At 47.7% G+C, this 16,381-nt stretch overlaps 1 protein-coding gene and 1 non-coding gene across 2 annotated transcripts in view; both read right to left on the reverse strand.

Moving 5' to 3' along the window:
• Window positions 1-882: 882 nt before the first annotated feature.
• On the reverse strand, window positions 883-954 carry TRNAQ-UUG (transfer RNA glutamine (anticodon UUG)). The gene has a single exon. It is a non-coding gene; the product is annotated as a tRNA-Gln (tRNA).
• Window positions 955-12,945: 11,991 nt separating this feature from the next.
• The window catches only part of B4GALNT2 (beta-1,4-N-acetyl-galactosaminyltransferase 2 (SID blood group)), a gene marked incomplete at its 5' end in the record, with an annotated part of 46,817 nt that continues 43,381 nt past the window's right edge, over window positions 12,946-16,381 (reverse strand). The window contains 2 exons of the mRNA XM_075559305.1: window positions 12,946-13,151; window positions 13,687-13,906. Coding sequence (XP_075415420.1) covers window positions 12,946-13,151; window positions 13,687-13,906 — 426 coding nt within the window. The remainder of the gene's footprint in view (window positions 13,152-13,686; window positions 13,907-16,381) is intronic.

Below are 16,381 nucleotides of genomic sequence, written 5' to 3' on the forward strand. Positions count from 1 at the left end.
TCCATGGCACCCTCCCAAAGGTGCGGGAGCAGCGCCAATCACCCTGCAGGGAGATCGGAGGTGCGTCAGCGGATTCCCTGGTCACGTATCCCAGAGGAGCAGGTAACACTCCGAGCATCTCCTCCACACTATCCCAGCGGGACACGCCTTCCCGCAAACCGCTCACACCCCAGACACCCCAGACACCGATCCCGGGCCGCCTCATTAATCGAGATGTGTTCAGCCTGGTTGGTGAACCCCGCATTTCTCCCCGTCGACAGGTGACAAACCGGCAGCAGAGACCCCGAGAGGCTGTCGAGACGAACTGGACGAAGGGATCTTGTTTCCTGACTAAAACACGCCGACAACCTCACTGCCCGCGTAACCGACAACCGAGACCAGCCGTCCGCTCGCCTCCAAAGACACGCCAACCGCACCCTTCCCAGAGCCGGCTATTTCCTCGACCAATCAGAACCACGCGTGCCCCTTTACCCCGCCCCTCGGCGTCTGCCGCGCCATTTCATTGGCGCTCACGGAGAAGCCGAGTCTCGTATTCGCCAATAGCCGAGAAGGATTCCCGGGCGCTCTCGGAGAGGCGCGGGCCTTGGAAAGACCGCCGTTGCTTCCGGCAGGATCCTCGGAATCTTTCGGGATTTTCCGGCTGTTTCCTCCGGGGTAAAGTCACGTTCGCTCCGCTCAATCTCCCATCAACACAATTATTTTCTCCGCCCCAACTCTCGCGCATGCGCATCGTTACTCCCAGGGTGGCCCCTAAATGAAAGTTTCGTGGGCGAGCGACCTTAAGCCGCTGTTGGAGCGGTCAGCGGGACACCCTCCGAGGCCAGGATGGCCGCTGCCCTCGGCGACTCCCAAAACACGAATTGCGAGACCAAAAGGGCGGTGAGGTCCCACCGAGATTTGAACTCGGATCGCTGGATTCAAAGTCCAGAGTGCTAACCATTACACCATGGGACCCGCTGGCTGCTCTAGGCGGCCGGGAGCCCTTCTCAAGGCGCAGAGCGGGAGGAACTGGTTTCGAAAGCGGCCCGGCTGCCCGGTTGGCCGCGGCCGGGTCCAGGGCCCTGAGACCGAGGCCAGCCCGGTGGGCGGAAGCAGGGGACCGAGGGCTTCCGCATCCCTGGCATCCCAGCCGTTCCCGGCCTCGGGGGCGTCATCTCTTCCCGCCGCTTCCGGAGTCTCCCCGCTGGGACCTGGCGGGCACCCGAGGGAGGCGGCCGGGAGGCCGGGCCGGGCTGGCGGGAGCGCTCTCTGCCGGGCGGAGCCCGTGGACCGCGCCGGACCGGGGTCTGGAGAAGACCGGCGGGCGGTCTCAGAACCGGAGGCTCCGCGCCCTGGGCCGGGGCTTCGCACTGGTTTATTTTCCGGAAAGGTCTCTAGCAGGAACGCCTTGGCCACGCGGGCAGAGACTCAGACTGGCACGCGGGGGGACACTGGTTCAAGGCCCTTTCGGGGCGCTGGGGCCTGCGCGGCTTGGAGTGCGCCCCACCTGCGCCGGGGTCTAGCGTTCCACGTGGCTGGGGGCTGGCGGGAAAGCGTCCTCACCTCACCTTTCCAGCAGAACTTGGGCAGGAAATGCAAAAATACCCCCGACCTATAAATAGGACTTTCACTTGCTCCCTATAAAAGAAATCCCGGTGAAACAATGGAACATGATTTCCCTTCTCCCCACCCCGGCCTGCCGGATACTAAGAGAGCCGGACTCTCATAATGTGGGCGTGAAAACTAACATTTTACGCGGCGTTTGGCTCAGCAACTCTATTTCTTAGACTGTAAACCAAATTCCACAGAGATGCTATATGCACGTGTGACAAGGAAGAGCATTTAAAAATTAAGGCTCTGGACCTAACTAAAATTCCGGCTTAAGATCAAGGCCAAATTTCTCCTTGTCCCGAGGAGCTCTGTTTTGTGTTTTTGAAAACAACTTTGTTCGACAGTACCTCCTGATAACTATAAGCGTTTTATCGTGCACCTTTAAATAAATTACTTCTACAGAAAAAAATTGCGGACTTACCCACTTTCAAAGTTGTGGCCCATGTTCAAGGAGAGCTTATTCAGCGCAAGCAGGTGTGGGGCATCCGGTTAAACACGTGACTGTATTGGCTAAGCGCCCCCATTAGACCATCCTAACGAAACGCCTGTGACCTTTTTTAATATCCACCTGCGCTGTCCTTGGAGTCCTTTTAACGATGATTCCAGGAAGCTTATAGGCAGCCACAGCTCGTCAGCCCAAGTCCCCTTTTGGCAATAGTGGTCAACTGCAAAAATGATTGCCCAACATTCTGCCGCCTGCAGCATCTTTGTAACGTCTCCCAATCAGAACTGGCCCCCAGCGACCCCTCCCCTTCGGTCTTGCCTTTAGTAGCCTCTGTAGCTGCAGCTCCTTGTCAAAAGCTTTGGGACTCTGTTTTCTTCTTTCGCACCATGCTCTTTTTGCTGTAATACATTCTTTGTTTTAAATTTTTAACAGACTTGTAGGTCCCCCCCTCCCCCCACTGGGACAGTGACAAACATTTGCTGTTTATCTGCTGTGTGACATCTGAACTCTATTCCTTAGGGCATCCATCTCTATATAGTTCCTCATCACAGTAGGTCTGCGTCTCTGAAACATCCTAAGCTTGGTTGGCTGGACTTCTAATCCAAAGAGATGGATGCCCAGAAAGAGTCCGTTTGGATAGAACCTGTACTGCTGTGGGAAATGGCTGTCCTAAGGGCATGGGGGCAGTCATCGCATGTCCACTGGCAGTAGAAATGATGTTATAACCAGACCATCTCATATCCTGACATTGGCTGGGCCCTGACTGCCTATCCGCCCCCACCCCTATTCTTGGCCATTTTTCTGAGTTTGATTTCTCAGTCTGTCTCTGATGCTATTCTGATGGTGCAGTAGTTAATGACAACACTCAACCAACGACCAACAGTCAGTGGTTTCACTCTGCCTGTCACTCCTCAGAGGAGCCCAGGCGGTGTGTGGTTACAAGTTGGGCTGCTAACCACAAGGTCAGCAGCTTGAAACCATCAGGTGCTTTCAGGGAGCAAGATGAGGCTTTCTACTCCCATAAAGAGAGAGACTCTTAGAAATCCACAGGCATAGTTCTCCCTACGGACCCTTCAGGGACACTCTTGAGTCATACGCAACTCGGTTTGCTTTTGGATTCTTTGCACTGCTCAGGAGAGCGATGTGGTCGCTTGCATTTATAGAGGTTTACAGCCTTAGAGACCTCATGGGCAGTTCTCTGTCCTACAGGGTGGATGTGAATCAGAGAGCCAGTTGCCAGCGAGGGATGATTAGCGATCTGAAATCTTTCCAGTAAGTTTCTTTTGATGCCTATGGTGCCCAGGGTCCACTTCAGTTGTGTGCTTGGCTCAAACTCGAAAAGGATTTGATGACAACGATCTCTGAGGAGTAAGTGTATGTGGGCCTTGCTGTTTTTCTGTACTGCTTTTAAAATGTTGTGTTTTCTTTTCCCTTTTAAATATACCTCTTGTATATTGTTGCTATGAGTCGGAATCAGCTCGATAGCAGCGAGTTGTTTGGGGTTTTCCCTGGAGAAACGTTCAAGATGTTCCATTTTGAGAAACAAAACCATCTCCCCTTGAGTTCCTCTTGAGGAGATAAGGTTGTCCCTTGATAAGGCTAGGAGTCCTCGTGGTGTACTGTGTTACGTGTTGGGCTGCTAACCACAACGTTGTCAGTTCAAAACTACCAGCTACTCCATGAGAGAAAGAGAAGACTGTCTGCTCCAGTAAAGAGTCACAAAGTCTTGGTGTGGGATTGTAAAGAGACTTTTCCCCAGCTTTGTCTCCCCCAAAGACATGCCAAACATGAGAGACTTCTTGCTAGCATATGGGGGAGGTCAGATGCTTAAAGACATCCTCCCTAAAGTCAGTCAGTCACCAGACTATGGTAGCCCGCCCCCCACTGCTAAGGACAATGGGCTATTTCTCCCTAAAGGCTTGCAGTCATTGATTTGGTCCCTGTAGGTGGAGTTCACACCCTCCTGATAATGGTTTCTATAGTTGAGCCAGGGAACAGGTCAAACATGCTCGGTGACATCCAAAGTTAGGCTGCCATTCTGAATCTAGGATCTGCCCATCTTGCCACATGTATACCCCCAATCCCTTGTCTTTGTATTGTGTGGATACCCCTAGATCACCCCCCTCCCATTACTCTATTACCTATATATAGCACAACCCTTTCCAGTGATGTATGCCTTCACCTGTAATGAGGGGGCTTGCATGTCCCCACAGAATATAAAAGCCTTGGTTAGCATTAAATATCTCTCTCTCCACGTGGACCACCAAGTGAGGCTGAGATGAGCATGCTACTTTGAAATGTGTCTGACTCCATTATTTCTCTTTCTCATGCTCTTTATGACTTTACTATAATCTTTACTTATTATTGCTGTAAAATTGCGCCTTCCGGACCCATGATGATGTTAGCTAGGGGCTGGATTCCCCTCGCACCTAAGGAGCAGTTCTACTCTGTCTTCTAGGGTCCCTGAGACTTGGAATCAACCTGACTGCAGTGTGTGAGTTTTCCATGAAGGCTGGAGTCAGTGGCTTTAGTGCCTCTGGGTCTCAGTTCTCCCCTCTATTTCCTTCTTATAAAGGGCTCCAAAGGGACTATGAAGGAGAATACTTAGAAATTACATTTTCAAACTCAGGGATGAGGGAACAACAAGAGATCTAAAAATGATGGTGAGGAAGCCCAGTGAGGTTTGATCAAATGCAATGTATCCAAGAGGAATTACTGAGAGCTGAGGAGTGGAGGGTGAGCATGCTAGTGGGACAGGAGGAAGATGAGAGGAAATAGGGGAAAGAAATAGGAATCAGAAGCTATTTATAGAGGTATAACTATAGGCTTGTATATAGTGAATATATTTATAATGAAAGGGATAGAGGCCAATGTACACGTATTTATGTGTTAAAGTATTCATTGCAGACGGACTTTGGGCCTCTACTCAAGGCCTCCCTAAACACAAGAACACTTTGTTCTAAAAATCTGGCACTCTTTGATACCTTCCCAACACCATCACTGAAGACAAAATGGGTGCAAGAGCAAATGTGGTGAAGAGAGCAGATGGTGCCCGGCTATCAAAAGATATAGCATCTAGGGTCTTAAGCCATGGGTTCCCAGCCATCTAGCAGGGAAGCAAATTAGCCCACATAAAGTAAGCACACCAGCCTGTGTGATCATGAGATGTTGATGGGATCAGGTATCAAAAGATCCAAAACAATTTTATGCATGTGAATGAGGGCGTTGGATTGGAGACCCAAAGCCTTTCTGTAGACAATTGGACATTCCCCCACAGAAGGGTTACAAGGAAGGGAACAGTCAACTAGAGTGCAGTATAGCACCAAGGAAACCCAGCACTCCTCTAGAGCAGTGGCTCGCAACCTTCCTAAAGCTGCAGCTCCAATACAGGTCCTCGTGTGGTGGTGCCCCCACATGTGGGCATATCTGTATGTGGCACACCAGCCCGGAGATGCATACAGACAGGAGCAGTGCCTCATTTCCTAAGGCCATCGGAAATATGATCTTAGGTGACCCCTGTGAAAGAGTCATTTGACCCCCAAAGGGGTCAAGACCCACAGGTTGAGAACTGCTGTTCCTGAATGCTTCCTCCCACCTCACTACCATGACCCAGTTTTACCTTACAAATCTGGCTAGATGGACGTATGCACATTAGTACACATGGAATTCAGGACAAATAAAATGCTCAGGAGTAGTAGTGGGATTAGTGATATCATGAGGGTAGGGGGATGGGGGGGCGGGGAAGGGGGAGAAGGGGAACCCATCACAAGGTTGGATATATAACCCACTCCACAGGGGGACAAATGGAAATCGTGGGTGAAGGGTGACAACAGACAGTGTAAGACAGGAAATAGTGGCAATCATATATAACTGATCAAGGATTCAGGAAGTTTGGGGAGGGGGAGGGAAAAAGAGGAGCTGATACCAAGGGCTCAAGTAGAAAGAAAATGTTTTGGAAATGTTGATGGCAACATATGTACAACTGTGCTTAACACAATTGAATGATGGATCGGCATAAGCTTTGTAAGAGCCCCTCAATAAAATGATTTAAAAATTACGTTTTCAAAGGCTTCTATAGAAGGGGAGCTAATTGATGCCAGGGGCTTAGGTGGAGAGCAAATGTTTTGAGAATGATGAGGGCAATGAATGTACAAATGTGCTTTACACAATTGATGTATGTATGGATTGTGATAAGAGTTGTATGAGCCCCCAATAAAATGATTTAAAAAAAAAGAAGGGGAGCTAATAACGATGAGTACAAGACAGAAGAAAATGTTCCAAAGTTGATTGTGGTGATGATTGTACAACTAACTCTTCTTTTTAAAAATCATTTTATTGGGAGCTCGTACAACTCTTATCACAATCCATCCATCCATCCATCCATCCATCCATCCATCCATCCATCCATCCATTGTGTCAAGCACATTTGTACATGTGTTGCTATCATCATTCTCAAAACATTTGCTTTCTACTTGAGCCCTTAATATCAGCTCCTCATTTTCCCCCTTCCCTCCCTCCTCCCCCTTCCCTCATGAACCCTTGATAATTTATAAATTATTATTATTTTGTCATATCTTATACTGTCCGATGTCTCCCTTCACCCACTTTTCTGTTGTTCATCCCCCAGGGAGGAGGTTATATGTAGATCCTTGTAATCGGTTCCCCACCTTCCCTCCACCCTCCAGGTATCGCCATTCTCACCACTGGTCCTGAAGGGGTCATCTGTCCTGGATTCCCTGAGTTTCCAGTTCCTATCTGTACCAATGTACGTCCTCTGGCCAGATTTGTAAGGTAGAATTGAGATCATGATAGTGGGGGGAGTAAGCATTTAAGAAGCAGAGGAAAGTTTTATCATCGTTGCTACCCTGAAACCTGACTGGCTTGTCTCCTCCCCGTGACCCTTCAGTAAGGGGGTGTCCAGTTGCCTACAGATGGGCTTTGAGTCTCCACTCTACACTAACTATTCTTGATGTGATTGATTTATATGATATGTGGATCATGTGCTAATAAAATGGTTTTTGTTTTTTGGGGGAGGAAAAACATTTTTAAAAGCTTCTATAGAATAATAATTTTTAAAAAGCTTCTATAGAATTTCCAGTGGTCATGATTATATGCTTTGAGACACACAGTAGGACTCCAACTTTTCTTTACTTCCATTTTCTCACCTTTCCCCTGTAGCTCCCTCCACCTTCTCTCCCTTCCCATCTTCAAAAACCTACTCTCAAAGCAGACCAACTCAAAGGCACCCCCACCCACCCACTCCATTCCTCATGGGATTATCTCAAAAGATTACCTCAAAGGATTTTGTCATCACTTGGGGAAAGTGGAAGCATTGCCCTAGGACTCAGTCTCTTCTATCTCTCTTAGACCCTTTGGGCTGGGCGATGGATTCCTTAGGGACCAGGGACCAGGCCCTGCTCATCTTTGACTCCCTAGTATCTATGGCTGGTGCTGTAGCACGCACTTCTTGGAGGAAACAGAACTCCAGGAAAAATCACATGGCGATGGTAACATCAGAGAGCCTCTAGCTATCTGGGACAAAGGGAGAGACTAGGTCATTTCCCCCAGGCAGGCATAACTGGTTTCCTTGAACATAAATCCTCAGTGCATGCCACCCCAAAGGTGCCATCCATGACTTCTTCGGGAACAGACGCAGCCTCCACAGGGTCATGAAGCGTGGGGTTCCAGGCTCTGCCAGAGGTAGTCGGTGGGTAGCAACTGGAGTCTTGAAAGATCATCTAAAGTGCACCTGCTGGCCTCTGTCTGTCTGGAGGAAAGATGAGTGAAGAAAATGGAAGATTTAGCCCACTGGGCTAATGAACCACGTGAGCACCAGTTGCCATGGCCCTGAGGCCAAAGGAACGAGATGGTGCCTGGCTACCCCTACCGACTGCGTGGGAAAGGATCTTATCAGAAGGTGCCGGATAGAGTGGGAGAAAAATGTGGGACGCAACTCAAGATCATAAAAAAACCCCAGGTTTGCTGGTCTAATAGAGATCGATGGAAACCCAAGACTGTGGTACGTAATCACTCTTCCGGTTGGGAAATGAACTCACCCACGTGGCTTAATTTTCAGCCAAACAATACCCAGGTCTATGAGGCGAACCACGCTAGTGAGGGCCACACACCTCAGAACCTTCAACCATTTGAGAGGATAAAAGGCAGCGTTGGCCCAAGGACAAGGTTCAGAAGGTAGGGATGAAGGCGGATGGCAACAGGAAACACAGGGAGAAAGTGGGGTAAGTGGCATTGCATTAGTGAGATTTTCATGGCCAACGGGAACAAATTGTGTTTAAATTGTCGAACAGAAAGCTGGTCCGCCCTGTAAACCTTCCCCCAGTTCACAGCCAAAAGTTAAACCGTACAAATGACCGCCAAGAAAAGAAGCAATCTGTTGGTTTACATTCGGAAGCCAGCTTCTTATCTCATGAACCAGCCCTCAAAAGTAATAATAACAACAATGAAAACAACAAACACAAAACCACTGCCACTGGCTTGATTCCACCTCCCAGCGAGCCTAGAGGGCAGAGTAGAACTGCTCCTGTGGGTTTCTGAGGCCATAACCCCTTAGAGGAGGAGACAGTCTCCTCTTTCTTCCAAGGAATGCCTGGTGGGTTAGAACTGCTGACCTTGTGGTTAGCAGCCCGGGGTGTAATCACTACACCAAGGGCTCCTGTGAGTTTAGTACAGGACTTTCTTTTTCATCCTAAGGAAATAGGAAGCTTTTGCAGGTGTTTAAGCAACAAAGGGACATGCTTCAGTTAGCCTTTTTAGCTTATCTCGCTGGCAGAAGGAAGATGGCCTCCGCTGGGGGGTGTTGAGGGCGGGACTCGGGGACAGAGTACAGTGGGCCCTCTGCAAATCTTTATGGGAGGAGAAAGACTCGACTCTCTTCCTCCAAGCGCCTGGTGGGTTAGAACTGCCGGCCTTGCAGGTGGCTTTAAAAGTGACTTTCTTTTAGATATCAAGATGAATGATAACCAACAAATATCAAATTCAAAGTCATTTCAATAAACACACTCTAAATTTAAATTCTGAAAATTTAACCAAATCTGAATCTTTTTATAAAAATAAAATTTATGATTTTAGCCTTCCATGCCCATCTAGTTGCCAGTGCAAGGGAGTCACTTCACACTTTCTTCATGACATGCCTCGGCCTACAACATCTACAGCAATTCAAGAGAAGCGCAAACCTTCTCCTATTTTTAACCGTTCTTAAACTGCCGCGGGCAGTTGCTGTGACAGCCACGCTTGTTTCCCAGCTCTTTGGGGACCATGAACTGAAACAGAGAGCAAAGGAAGCAAATCCATACTAAGCACTAGGCAAGATCTGCTGCATTGATGCTACCAGAGTGGAGGAATAGGACCAAGGGAGCAATTTTTCTTTTCTCTCACCTACGCACTTTCAACGGTCAAACTAACCTGCGCGTCAAAGCTGTCCACATACTTTAGGGCTACATGTCATTCTGGCCAGCTCCGAGTCACGTGTGTTCATCAGTACATACACATGTCTATGAGATGAGGGTTCTCTGAAGCATGAGATCTAGACTGGACCCTTCTGGCTGGGTTAAAGGCACTGCTGCGTGGAACCGTCCGGGGGGCTTCCCTGTACAGCGATGGTGTTGTGTGTAAACCGCAGGTGCCTTTATGCATAAGTGATTCTGCACCGTTAGTTAAAGCAGCAAAGGCTTTAACCGCAATCTTTAGACAATAAAGTGATAATCGCTATAAATAGTCCTCATTACCCTCGCTAGTGATTGGTCCATTTCTGATGGCTCTGGATCTCACATCTGTAATTCTGTTTGAACAAATACAAGGGTGAGTGCCAATTTATATCCATAACTTGGAAATATTGGATTAAAGTGCTAGGCTTTAGTTTTTGTTTTATTGAAGGAGTCTCAGAACCCTTAATATGCTCATATGCAGTGTGACTTTCAAGAGTATGAACTGTTTTTCAAAATTATTTAACCACTCATTTTTTTCATGAAGTTTTATTATTATCTATCCCCACAGAAATAATGACACATACAGACATAGGCAAATCTATGTTCACTGTTGCTTTATTCATAATAACAAATAAATGGAAAAATCAAAGTGCCCGTCAATGAATGAGTAGATGATCAATTAGGGTACAATGAAAACAAACAGCGAAATACCATGCAATCATAAAGAATTATTATGAGCTCATGAAGCACAATACAACATAGATGAATCTGAAGGCACACCTGAGTTGAGGCAGGCATATCAGGGCATAGAGTGTTATGATCTCTCTTTTACACAAAAGACAGTAATCATTTTATAAAATGATAATAGATAAGTATAATGAGATCAGTGATCATTGGTGGCCACCAAGGAAAGGATGGAGCAGGGGACGTAGACTTTAGATCAATGAAAAGACATTATTCTATTGTGGTAGCAGGTGTACAATGCTGCTTGATGTGACTGAATTATGGAATGATGTATATCAACTCCCAATAGAAAATAAAGAAAATGATAAATGATTATATAAAAATGTGAATAGACAACATGAAAAAAAATTACTCAGCATCCCCCCTGGCAATGAAAAACATTGTCACCATAGCCCATAATCCAGGAGAAGGGGCAGGTGCCTGCTTTTTCAGGCCCCCTCAGGGGGTGGTATCACCCACTTTGGGAGACAGTGCAGACCATCCTCCTGGAGAAAAGTGGATTCCGGCGAGTAGCCCCGAGGACAGAGTAGAACAATTCAATAGGGTTTCCGAGGCTGTAAAACTTTACAGATGTCAACCGCTTCATCTTTCAGCTGCAAAAGGCCGGTGGGTTTGAACTGCCAACCTTTGAGTTAGTGGCCTAATGAGTAGCCCATGGTCCCACCAGGGGTCCTTAGAGACTTGCTAATTTTTGGTAATCGGAAAAATGGCACTGAATATGGATGTAATGAGCACAGCACAACCAACGTAAAATGAATGTTTAAGCACATAGGCTGGGTACACGCATACTGATGTCCAGGTAGGCACAGGTAGGTCATTGGAGAGAGCAGATAGAAGCATCTGTAGGTGTATATAAATACAGATATATGGGTGAAAACAAATAGTCACTGAGGACACAAATACAGATGTTCTTCTGGCAAAAACAAGCACCTTCCAAGACTGGTTTTCTGCACTTGACAAGTTAGGACCATGGTCTCATGGGCCGACTCAGTCAATGGGCATCATGTGGTTCACAAAAGTGATTTCCATCCTATCAGACATGAGTAGTATCTGGGGTCTTAAAAGCTTATGAGTGGCAGTCTAGGATATGACTATGGGTCTGTGCTCACCATGAGCAAAACAGTAAGGTAACCAAAAGCTCGGAGAAGAAATAAATCCATTGAGCCACAATCTCTTCTATCCCGAGACCAGAAGAGCTAGATGGTGCCCAGCTTCCACCAATGACCATTCTGACCAAGGTCACAAAAATGGTCCTGGCTAGAAAATATACAGTAGAACTCAACTATTATTATTGTTTTTAAAAATCCAGACCCACTGAAACAGTGAGACACCTTTGAAACCCAGAACTGAGCCTTTCCCCGGAGAGTACCCTTTAGTGAATTAGCAGAGTGGTGCACAAAATCAAGGATAGTGCCTATAATCTTGGTGTCTTACTAAGAAGCCATCAATATGAGACCAACAGGTCAACAATTACGCTAAGGCAGAGGTAAGAAGAGACGTGGACAGAGAAGCTAGAGGACTGCAGAGGTAATGAAGGAAGTACAATGAAAGAAACGTTGACTCAGGTTAGCGTAACTAAGGTCACTGAACAATTTGGGTGGAAATGACCAAATGGAAACTGCTTGCTTGTAAACTCTTGCCCAACACTCAATAAAATATTATTTTAAAGCATGTATCTCACAGAATGCTCTTTCAGAAATGCTGCACTCTCCTACGCCATCTCCAATCGGGATCTCCAGGGAACACCATGGTAAGTAGAAACCACAAAGGAGGGACGAGAGGAGCACTAGGGAAACCTGCTGGCCGCCAGTGGACCAGAAAGAGCCTTCCTCAGCAACATGTGACAGCTCCACGTGGTAGATGATGTGATTGTTGCATGGTCAGCAACTGGTCTCAAGTCCTTGGAATTGTGTGTGTGCTTTCAACCTCAGTGATGCTCATTCATCATGACACCTTAGCACAGGTGCCAAGTGTCACTGCGGTGGCATGTCTGATGCCAGGGAAGCCTTTATGCTAGTGCCCAGCGGGATGGTCCCCAGGACTCTCCTCCTCCTTGCTGTGTGCCTGATTCCCTTCCATCTAGTAGACTCTGGACTTGGCATCTCCCTCGCCTGGTCTGCTGACCCTGGCTGCCCAATTCCATTACTGGGCTCAACCGAACCAGGTTACAACTTCAAGAGAAGAATCTGGATGAGTCACAGTTTTTGAGCCCACAAGGTGGGACCAAATCAAATCAAAGTGTGTCAATGAGAGTGATACTCAAGATGATCTCATCGTGATAAAATGTGCACAAAACCACCCGTCCACCATTCTTCCCAGCGTGGATGCCAATCCCCCACAGACGCTTCTATGAGACAGCACATGAGATCGTGCGAAATACTGTGTGAGCAAGTGGTTTGTCAGTGATAAAGCGCCACACAACAGACACTAATTGGGACAGTCTCCATTGCCTCGGCTAGTGGCTGGTCCATTTTTAGTGACCTTTAACTTTTGCTTGGTGCTTCTGGTAACAAGACCCCCAAACAGTTACTATCGAGTCCTTTAACTCCAAGTGTGCTCTGAAGTCTGACCTGTGATGCATTTGTCCCTTCCCACCATTTGGTTCAAATGCGATGCTCATCTTCTCTGTAGTCCAATTTTTTTTTGTAACCCTAACCCTTGTCTCGCTGTTCTAGATAGCCACAACCAGCCAGTCCAGTGCCTTTCTATATCCAGGCACCTTTACGTAGAGCACTTCAGACGGTTCTTGAAGTAGTAGAGAGCCAGCTTGAACTGGACCTGGGCATTGGTGTTGGCCCGGTATGAACTGTAGGTCTTCTCCAGGGCTATATCCTCCGAGTCCACTGCAGTAAAATGAGCCTGATGACCCATAACCACTTCGGGGCAGGACCCCACCAACAGGGTGCCCAGCCCATCAATGAAGAACTCTGCAAGGAAACGAGGGCACAACTAAGATATCTGAGCTTCAGCCAGAGAGCCCGGGGAGGTCCGGCTCCAGGTAGGATCCACACCCTTAACTCTGGGAAGGAAATAAGCAAGCCCATTTCTCAGGCAGATGATCTATGGACACAGACTCAGAGAGACACACAGGTGTCCTTTTCAAGTGGACAGAACCATGGACTCCAGGGAAATGAGAAGGGCACCAGAGAGGGCAGTTCATCCATTGGAATCAAATGGGGAAAATATTTCCAGGGGTAAAAGCAGGATGGGTAAAGAAGGAAGGAATGGAGGTGGAGGAAGAGGAAGCATGTCTCAGGTAGAGGCAGCTTATGGGAGACATCAAAGTCTCAGAGAGGGTGAAGGAGGGCGCCAGAGAGACTGAGCTCCCTAGGTTGGGATGACAAGGGAACCCACTGCGGTTGGGCCCGAGACCATGATCAGTGGGACACGACCCTTGGAAAGAACACATTTCTAACACGAATTCACAACCCAGCTCCCTTCCTCGCTCTTCTGTCCCCTCACCTGAGTGAGCCACTCGTTGCAGATGAGGATCAAAGCCAACTCTCTGGAGTCGCTCGGTGTGCGCCAGGAAGAAGTTGACCACCCCACTGGTCACCACACAGTTGGGGAAGTTGTCCAGGGGCCTGAAAGATCCCGTCCGCCGATGAATACAGTCCCCAGCCTTGCTCTGCTCCAGCAACAGTTTAAACTGGAAGACGTTTCCAAGCACACTGCCACCTACCTACCAACGGAGAAATCACCATTAGAAATCTGTGTGAGTCTGGGTACTTTAGAAAAACAAATCCACAGACACTCATGTATAAGAGAGAGTTTTATACAAAGGTTAAGTGCGCATCAAGAAAACATCCCAACCCAGTGCTGCCCAAGCCCACAAGTCCAACATTAACCCATATGTCCAACACCAATCCACAAGGTCCTCCTCCATCTCACAAAACAGATGCAATGATGCCGACTGCAGGAGGAAAGCCGAGTCAGTGAACGTGTAAGCATCTCAGCACTGGCAGGGGTCTCCACACGGCTGCTCCAGCACCCAGGGCTGCATCAGGGCAGGTCCATGTGGCTTCTCCTCAGGGATGTCTTGCAGGAAGTGAGCCTTGCCAGCTGAAGCAGGGAACTGCAAAGGCAGCTGCACCCTGGTCTGACCATCAGAAAGCAAGAGACCCGAGAACTAGAAAGGCGAGTCTCACACACGGAGCCATTTATCTCTCCACCCTTCAATTAACCCCACATGTGTTTATTGGCCAGGTTGGCACAATAAACTAACTCAGAGTCAATCTCCTCTTGCCACTTCCAGGAAATCTTACCAGATCGTACCTGGTTATAATAAGGATGAGACTCTATCGGTCCTTCAAACTCTCCCTCCGTTACGCGCAGGCACCAAGTTTTAAGCGAGGTCTGTTCCTAAGAGTGTCTTGTTGTTCCGTGCTGCTGGCTGGTTCCATCTCATAGTAATATACAACAACCAAACACTGCCTGGTTCTGAACCAACCTCACAACTGTGGTTAGAGAAAGCTCTTTGTGGAGGCCACAGTGTCAATCCGCCTCACCCAGGATCTTCTTCTTCTTCTTTTTTTAAAAATCATTTTATTAGGGGCTCACACAACTCTTATCACAACCCACCCATCCATCCATTGTGTCAAGAATATTTTTACATTTGTTGCTCTCATCATTCTCAAAACATTTGCTTTCTACTTGAGCCCTTGGTATCAGCTCCTCATTCCCCCCCCCCTCTGGGGGGAGGTCAGAGGCTTACAGACATCCTCCCTGAGGGCAGTTAGTCACCAGACTACAACAGGTTAGCTCCAAGCGTTCACACCCTACCAAGAATGGTCTCTATCAGTTGAGCCAGGGAACAGGCCAAACTGGCTCTGTGACATCCAAAGTTAAGTTGCCATCCTAAATCTAAGATCTTCCCATCTTGCCACATGTATACCCCCAATCCCTCCTCTTCCTATTGCGTGGATACCCCTAGATCACCCCCTCCCATTACTGTATTACCTATAAGACAATCCCTTCCTGTGACGCATGTCTTCACCTGTAATTAGGGGGCTTGCATGTCCTCAGAGAATATAAAAACCTGAGCTCGCATTAAATATCTCTCTCTCCCTCCACGTGGACCACCAAGTGGGGCTGAGGTGAGCAAGCTACCATGAAATGTGACTCCATTTATTTCAATACTTCTCTTCTATCTCTCATGTTCTCTATAATTTTACTATGATCTTTACTTATTATCGCTATACAATTGTGCCTACTGGACCCGTAATGATGTGTTAGGGACTGGCTTCCCCTGACACCTCCCCACACCCCTCCATCCTGAGCCCTTGATAATTTATAAATTATTATTTTGTCATGTCCGATGTCTCTCTTCACCCACTTTTCTGTTGTCTGTCCCCCAGGGAGGGAGTTATATGTAGATCCTTGTAATCAGTTCCCCCTTTCTCCCCCACCCTCCCTACACCCTTCCAGTATCGCCACTCTCACCACTGGTCCTGAAGGGGTCATCTGCCCTGGATTCCCTGTGTTTCCAGTTCCTATCTGTACCAGTGTACATCCTCTGGTCTAGCCAGATTTGTAAGGTAGAATTGGGATCATGATAGGGGGTGGGGGAGGAAGCATTTAGGAACTAGAGGAAAGTTGTATGTTTCATCGTTGCTACACTGCATCCTGACTGGCTTGTCTCCTCCCTGCCACTCTTCCGTAAGGGGTTGTCCAGTTGCCTACAGATGGGCTTTGGGTCTCCACTCCACAGTCCCTCCACTCACAACGATATGATATTTTGTTCTTTGGTGTCTGATAACTGATCCCTTTGGAACCGCTTGAACACACAGGGCTGGGGTGCTTCTTCCATGTGGGCTTTGTTGCTTCTGAGCTAGATGGCTGCTTCTTTACCTTCAAGCCTCTAAGACCCCAGATGTCTTTTGATAGCTGGGCACAATCAACTTTCTTTTTAGAAAAATTATTTTATTGGGGGCTTGTACAATTCTCATCACAATTCATACATCCATCCATTGTGTCAACCACATTTGTACATTTTGTTGCCATCATCATTCTCAAAACATTTGCCTTCTAATTGAGCCCTTAATATCAGCTCCTCATTTTTACAATCAGCTTTCTTCACCACATTTGTTTATGCACCCATTTGTCTTCAGCAATCATATCAGGGTGGTGAGCACACAGTGAGATGATGTTTTGTTCT

This window comes from Tenrec ecaudatus, chromosome 10 (assembly GCF_050624435.1).
Source record: "Tenrec ecaudatus isolate mTenEca1 chromosome 10, mTenEca1.hap1, whole genome shotgun sequence".
NCBI lineage: Eukaryota > Metazoa > Chordata > Mammalia > Afrosoricida > Tenrecidae > Tenrec > Tenrec ecaudatus.